This window comes from Limulus polyphemus, unplaced genomic scaffold, assembly GCF_000517525.1.
Source record: "Limulus polyphemus unplaced genomic scaffold, Limulus_polyphemus-2.1.2 Scaffold1277, whole genome shotgun sequence".
Taxonomy (NCBI): Eukaryota; Metazoa; Arthropoda; class Merostomata; order Xiphosura; family Limulidae; genus Limulus; species Limulus polyphemus.
Genome location: NW_013666887.1, coordinates 145,713 through 153,633, shown reverse-complemented (window position 1 = coordinate 153,633; position 7,921 = coordinate 145,713). Strand labels below are relative to the sequence as shown.

The 7,921-nt window shown below is 30.0% G+C and overlaps 1 protein-coding gene across 3 annotated transcripts in view; it reads right to left on the bottom strand.

Moving 5' to 3' along the window:
• Positions 1-7,921, bottom strand: part of LOC106462890 (TP53-binding protein 1-like) — an 86,132-nt gene that overhangs the window by 11,581 nt on the left and 66,630 nt on the right. For 2 of the 3 annotated variants that reach the window (XM_022390296.1, XM_022390297.1), the window contains exons 23-26: positions 6,624-7,013; positions 4,940-5,011; positions 2,425-2,589; positions 1,129-1,235 (exon numbers count right to left, since the gene is read on the bottom strand). In XM_022390296.1, coding sequence (XP_022246004.1) covers positions 1,129-1,235; positions 2,425-2,589; positions 4,940-5,011; positions 6,624-7,013 — 734 coding nt within the window. Of the gene's footprint in view, positions 1-1,128; positions 1,236-2,424; positions 2,590-4,939; positions 5,012-5,160; positions 6,360-6,623; positions 7,014-7,921 lie in introns of those variants that run through there. The other variant, XM_022390298.1, reaches the window with a different exon arrangement.

The following is a 7,921-nucleotide window of genomic DNA, read 5'->3' as shown; positions in this document are numbered from 1 at the left end:
AAAAAAAAATTATTCTAGGCTTCAGAGTTTGAGGGTCTAAGATATCTCTTATTTAAAATATTTGAGGATCTAAAATTGATAAAGTCTGAAGAAAATGATATCCTGCCTTTTTTTTTTTACATATTCTCCTCCACTGAAAGAAATATCAGCTTACTATATTTGCAAAGCCAGATTAAGACCACAGAAGGCTCCCTTTTACTTGGCACAGAAGTTTTACCCATCAAAAAACAGTATTTCACCAAATATAAGGATTTCAAAATATTACAATTTCCAAAGTGAAAAATTATATGAGAAGGCTATTAAAAAAAACAACAACCAAGCACAACCACTATAGGCTCACGGGCAACTGATTACTCTGACTTTTGGTTAATCAGGCTATGTAAACCCATTTACAGAAAAAAAGATATGTACACTTATGTAACCATCCTCTTTCTCTGTCAAAAGTGGAATCACAAACTGCCTTTTTAGTCATACCAAAAATTCTCTACAATAAAAAATCAACTTAAAAAAATTACTATTTTGAAAAAGTATTTCATACCAATAGATATTTCCAGTTTAATTTAAACCTCAGAAATAAATGGTTCTATCATACCAAATCCTAAAATGAATACTTTAACAATTATCATCTAACCATTTATTCAAAAACTGAACTATAAACTTAAAAGAACATTACAATTTTTTAACTTTCAAATATATTTAGTCTAGTAGAGTGAAAAACAGATGTTATTTATAAGTTGACTAGTTCCTGTGAAGAAAAAATTAGTATTTTTTATATATAAAAAAATTATAAATCTGGAATACAAAACGAAAGTTTGAAATACAATGTTTTACTAAATTAATGATTGAAATGTATATTAACCCATTAACTGTGGCAGAAGCAGCTCAGTTGCCACTTTCTGACTCACAGATAAAACTGAGTTTCCATCAATCACAATAAAACGGTAATTATCGTCATTCGCATTGAGTTATAGTATTATATGTGCAACTGACTGATGGAAATATCCGTCATCCTCAGTTAATGGGTTAATAACAACATTTTATACAATAATCAAGTACTTTACTTATTACTGAACAATTAGTTGAAAGAAAAAAAAAAACCTTCAAGAGTTATTTTATGGATCTACATACTTGAGTGTCTTGAAAGTTCTCTAAAATGATTCCTCCCCCAGCTTCTAATTGTTCTTTCAGATATTTCTTGTTGAAAGGCACAGAACTCTTGTCCTCACTACTAAGATCTAATATTATATGCAATGATTAGACATTATTTTCTTTCTCCACACAATGAAATCAGAAATTAAAACAAAACACTAGAGGCTTTATAAATTAAGGAATAATAACAATCAAAACAATGAATAGATAAAAGCACATGTGATTAACATGCTCCTAACTCTCTCTTTATACACTTACATTATCCATAAGAAATAAGTAGCATTTTTCATTCAACAAAACAATGCCTCACTGATACCGAAAAAAGCTAATCTTACAAAATTTGCTGTATTTTTAAAAAGATAGTTAATTCTTAATTTATCTAACTGAAGCTACTCTAACTCGCAAATAATTCTTAACTAAGGACATTCCCTCAAAATAATTCAACAACGTCAGAATATGTTTATGATGAATGTTGTTTTTTAAAACACAGTAGAGCTGATAATTAAAAAAATAATATTTACTGAGTATTTTTTAATCAACTGTTAAACAGAGGTACAAAGAACAAACAATGTAACAATACATGAAATAAATAGAAATTTCCTGCAAGACAATTATCTTTATCCACAAGACAGAAGAAAAACCCAAGGATTGATAGACAAGAAATAAGACAAACATACCTTAAAGAATAGATAATGAAACAATTGATAGACAAGAAATAAGACAAACATACCTTCAAGAGTAGATAATGAAACAATTGATAGACAAGAAATAAGACAAACATACCTTCAAGAGTAGATAATGAAACAGAAGAAAAATATTAAAAGGTGATTAAAATGTATATGTAAAACGTTTTAAAGAAAGATGATAGAGTATTCTAGTTATTCAAGTGTAGCTCTAAGAATTATGAAAATAGGTTGAATTTAATGTTAACACAACAGTAAGAATTACTTAATGAGAACTTTGTTGAATAATTGTCTTTGAGCAATGTTACTTAACACCAAAATGCCAACTGATTTAACTTAGAGGTATCCTATTCAGTAATTCATAAGGCTATACAAGTGATTTTTGAATGTTCTGCCATATTTTTAGTTTAACGTTTTTTTAGTCTAATTAATTTGGTATCAGCCCATGGTTCAACGAAACAGGTAAACAATAAATCAGTGCACTCCTAACGACAAACAATGAATGCATATTAGAGAAGTTTGATAGCAAACAACAAACTATAATTGAAACATAGACCTTATTTTAATATAAAATTTAAATATCTATACTTACCTTCTGTGGCACTGGAGTCTTCAGTAGAAGAAAAATTCTCCTGAAAAGGTTTATTTGAGTCTTTCTTGGTACCTGATGTTCGGTCAGCACAACTCAAAATAAACCCCAAACTATGAAATAATGTACTACCAGCTGAAGGTATGGGACCATATTGTGTCACAAGATCTAAAATAAAAAGTACTATCTATCAATATAATTGGTTAAGAAAATTGTTTATTTTTTGATATTCTGTGTAAAAAAAGGAAGTTTAAAATTTAGTAAATATCAAGATCTGATATCTCCATGATGACTTAATATAATCTTTAAATATTATCATGATGAAAACCAAACACCTTCTCAATAAACAAACTTTTTTGTTCATATCAAACTAGGACTGTTTGGTTTGTGGAACAGGGCAAAACACACAGAAATCCAAACAAAGTTATGTTTAGTAAAGTGACAGTGGCATTTACTACCCTTTAAATATGCAACAGTTAAACGACCATTACTTACTACCTCCAACAAAATAATGTTGTATGCTGTTCTGACAATTTTAAAGCTGTATTTATTTACATAAATACAGATATATACACATACAACTAGTGACACAGACAGAGCAGTTGCCTTTACATCTTCTTCAGCTTTTCACTGTCACATATTCTACAACAAACATTCATGTGTGATAGTACCAACTCTGGTATTGTTAGCTTTATGAACGATCACCAACAGTATATCCTGGTTAAATATCTTACTTCAATCATTTTGTTTGTGTATAAACAAAAATAACTCTTGTATATTTTAACTCTTTCATGTCCGATGGGTGCTGCCTGCTTCAAGGGTAAGATTGCACCACTGAACTAAAAATATTACTTAAAATACACTTGTAGTCGTTCATCAACACATTAAAAAAATAATTTCGGAGTTGAAATGTATTCAATAAAAAAAGGTTTATTTAATTTTATACATAAAAATAAATAAAAAACTGAAAATTTTGATTCTGAGTAGATTTCAGCACACTCCCAACAAAATCATTAGTGGAAATTTTCTGAGAATAATGATACTCATGACCCCTTAAGAGGAAAGTTATAATAGTTTCAAACAAAATTATCCTTAATTTATCCTCATAACTTAAATAAAAATGTGGTTTTATCAGTTTTTAGCCAGCTATTGTTTCTCAAACTTGGTTATCATGGTGTGATGTTACTGATCTAAACACATCATGAAAGCTCTTTTTCCATTCTTTTCAACTGTAAAAGCCAAAAAGGTTTTAATTTCAGTGGTGATTAGAGAAGATTAGATTGGCTTGGTGATTTTATTGTTTGTTTTTAAAGCTTGTGAAAAGCATGTGTTATCATTTTGTACTTCCTTTGACTTATGATGTTGAAGTATGATAGAAAAAGATTTTTTTTTTGTGCAACAAGATGATGTAAGCTTTGTTAAATAAATTTTCTCTTGACCATATCAATTTTCATTTCACCAACAAGACTGCTGTGTTAGAACTTGTTTGCATTAGATCATATTAGACAAAGTAACTGTTTCAATGGGCAAAGAAAATCATCAATACTAAATGCAGAAAAATATAAATAAATGAATATACAATGGGTTTAATACTTATTACTCATAATAAATGAAACCTTCTGATCAATATTTTAAAGAAAAATTAGGCTTCTTTATAATTATATGTCAAAAAAGTTATTCTTATTATGCACCAGTGATTGTAAATACAGTGAAACCAAGGGCTTTGTTTACTGAATCCTGGATCTCATATAGTTCATAACACATAAGCTAACCTAAATGTATTCAGTTCTCTTCAAAATGTTCATTTTATAAAAGCAAAGAAACAATTAGGTATTTGTGGCAAAGCTACTAAAGCTAACTGCCATCATTTCTAATTTTGAACTACTGACAAAAAGGAAGGTGGTCAGTCAGCATCACTCTACCACCCATGCTAAGGGACTGACTGTCACTCTCATAATGCACCAACAGCTTAATGTTTGGGGATTATTTTGCAGTATCACAAAGAATAGAACCCAGATATCCAGCTCAGAAGTTCTCAGCTCTACCACTAAAGCCATCCACATCCCGAAACATTTAGATGAATTGCAGATATTGTACTCGGCTCTACCACTAAAGCCATCCACATCCTGAAACATTTAGGTGAACTGCAGATATTGTATTATAACTAGTATGTAAGTGTTATTATCTCTTGGATTATTGCTTTAATGCTTGTTCTAAAATTACATGTTATTTAAGAAGAAAAAATAATATAGTTCTAGAACTCACTCAACTAGTTACACCTTATCAAGTAGTTTGACATAAAATGGGTTAGTTTTGTAGATTTAAACATTATCAGACTTTTAATCTAACATCATATTAAAATTTCATGATTTGTGGAAAACCTAAACCAATTTGGAAATGATTTTAGAGTTGGAGAGAAGACTGGTAATAGTCTGTGAAAACATTCATTCTCCAAACTACTTTAGTAACTATATGTTCACAAAAGAAATAAACAACTAAAAATTTTTTCTTAAACTACCTGATCTTTCACTGGACAGTACTGGTAACTGTGACTCAGTTATTGAATGAGATGTTGCTTCCCTCTGACTTTCTGTACAAAAAAAGATATCATCAACTAATAAAAACAAATAATTGACTTATATTTTTTTGTTCAGTTAAACATACAATCATATTATGTATTTTTTCTAGAAGTTCTATTTATATGGAAGCATGTTTTTATGATTTTTAACAGTTGTTTTTTTTTACACTTATACGTTAAAAACAATTATCTCTGTTGTCAAATTTATAAGGTAAATAATAAATACGGGAAAAAATTCCATTACTTAAACTTTAAAGTTGAATAGGTTTGGGAATACCAAAGAGAAAGTATAAAATATCCAGTTACTTTAAACTTGAATCATGAATTAGTTTTGAAAGACAGAAAGAGACCATCAGAAGTAAAGCCATGCTGATACCACTAGATTGAACTATGATCCATAAAATGACAAAAATGCCTATATCTGAAAAAGACCTTACATATGGATAACTAGCATTTTATATAACTATTAATCTGCTAAGTTGAAGCACAAACAAATGCCTATAACTATTAAAAAAATAAACTAGTTGGCTCTAGTTTCTACATTATGGTAAAAATGTATAATAGGCAACAAAAAGATACTGCTGTTGGCAAGGAAGTGAATGTAAGTTAGCTTTGAAAGAGCACAAGAGCTAATAAATATATTATACATTTAATATCCCACCAGAAAAAAAAAATTAAGTTAACTTACTACCGAGTCTGGCTTCTATTACATAAGATCAGATAAATCTACAATATATGTTCAAACTTAAACACACACATTTTCAACTTAAGATAAATCGTGTTTTTAAAAGGCCTACTTTCAGCAAATGAGCCAGAACAAAGGATTAATATTTACATCTTTATAAGTATCCCCCACTCCTACAATTACACTACTTAAACTATTTTAAAACTAAAAGGATAAACTGCATTTTAAATAGTTTTGAAAATTCATTCACTCCCAAGCAAATGTCTAGACAAGCTGAAGATTTAACCAGTGGAAATTTCAAAGAATGTGAAACTTACTGCACAGTACAAAATTATACATAGTATTATGGGTTTAATTTTTATATTAGGAGATTTATTGAAGAAGCTAAGAAAACTGATTTAAATTTTCAATAGAGAACAAATTTAGCTATATGTGCACACAAATCAAATGTGTGTTTGTAGTAAACTTCATTTTCACATGTCCGTGGATTAGATAAATACATGCAAAAGCTATATGTGATATTTCCTTTATTTTATTTGGCATCAGTAGGCCCACGGCTTTTTCTTGTTGGACAGAGAAAATTGACAGTATGATAGATGGTGCCACTCATCATTTCAAAACAGAACCTGATGAGTCTTATGGAACAACTTACAAGTCCTTTTCTGACGTGACACACTATAACAGATAGATCTTGCCTTATCTAATTGGATATGAACCTTAATTTAATGTATCATATTCAACAGAAAACTACAGTTTTGCCAAGTTTTAGTCCTTGAGCCTAGAGAAGTCAAGAATAGGGAACTGCAATAAAAAATAATTTTAATGTTTAGATATCAAAAAATAGATTTTAACTTTCTTTATACTCTCATTTTTAAAATGTTTGAGATTACCCAGCTTAGTTTAAATTTAAATGGAAAGTAAAATATTGCATTTTCTTACCCTCTCCATAATGAGATCTAGGTCTTCTTTGTTGTGGGGTATGACTAAATGGAGTTATTTCAGTTTCAGAAGTCTCACTAGATTTGTCTTGCTTAGCAAGAGGTGTTCCTTTTCTTATATTTCTTCCAGAAGGTGTAGACCCAGTACTTTTAGCTTTCCTGCTATGAGGGCTAGATCGAGCTGGAGATTTTCCAGATATCTTTTTGAATATTGGTGACTGTTTAGCCAGTGCTTCAGAAAAACTATCCTCTGCTGTATCAGTAGCAGTACTTTGAAGGTTGGGATCAAGATTTTTACATCGTTTTCTTTTGCCCTCTGGTAACTTTGTTCCACCTGGAGAAGTGCCAGATGAAGATGGAGTACGTCGTCGTCTTCCTTCCACAATGTTGTCTGTATTGTATAATTAATATACAGAAACTAATATTTCATCAAAATTAGTAAAACGTTTTTATTATTCAACTGTTTTTATAAAGTTGTTGTAAACTTACCTATTAATCAAGATGTACGTAGTACATTGTGTGGCCAAATTGACCTGCAGGACACACTGTATGTTATTAACAGGAGTAATAGTTTAGCAATTTTCCACTTTCTGTAGCTCGGACTGTGGTAATCCAAACTATCACAGATTTTTAGTGAAAGTGCTCTACTGGATCCTTATTTCACATACCAAGTTTCAAGGCAATCGATTATGAAATACATAAGATATAAAATCTCTAATTTTGATTAAATTTCTTCCTTCTCCTCTTTATCTGATAGAAAAACTTACTTAGCTTTCATGGATTTTTTTCAAATTTGGTATACTGATAGATTTTTACAACCTACACTTAGGTGTCAAATTTGGTCTAAATATAACCACCTGTATAAAGTTATTTAACAAAAACTGCTCAATTTTGACCAGACTTTTTTGTGCACACCTACCCAAAAAGTCACATGAGTTATCAGTCTGAAATTTTTACTTCAGCTTTACCTAAGAGTAAAAGTGGACCGTTTTAGTTTTTGTCATTCTGATTAAAGACAGCTGATTTAGAGAAGCAAAACAATAGGGTGAAAGCACTTGGAGATATGTAAGCATTGGTTAGGCCAAGCAAGCAGTTTCTAGCTCAAGTTTTCAAAAGAATCATATGGGTGGACTGTTATTATTGATTATTCACTGCCAACTTTTCAGGACAAATTTACATAATTTTATGAAATTATCATAATTAAAGAGCGTTTAGCATCACGTGATACAAGCTTAAGCAATTAGCATAAATAATGATGCTTGATACAGCTGTATTAAGTGTATGCAGGTGATGACAAGA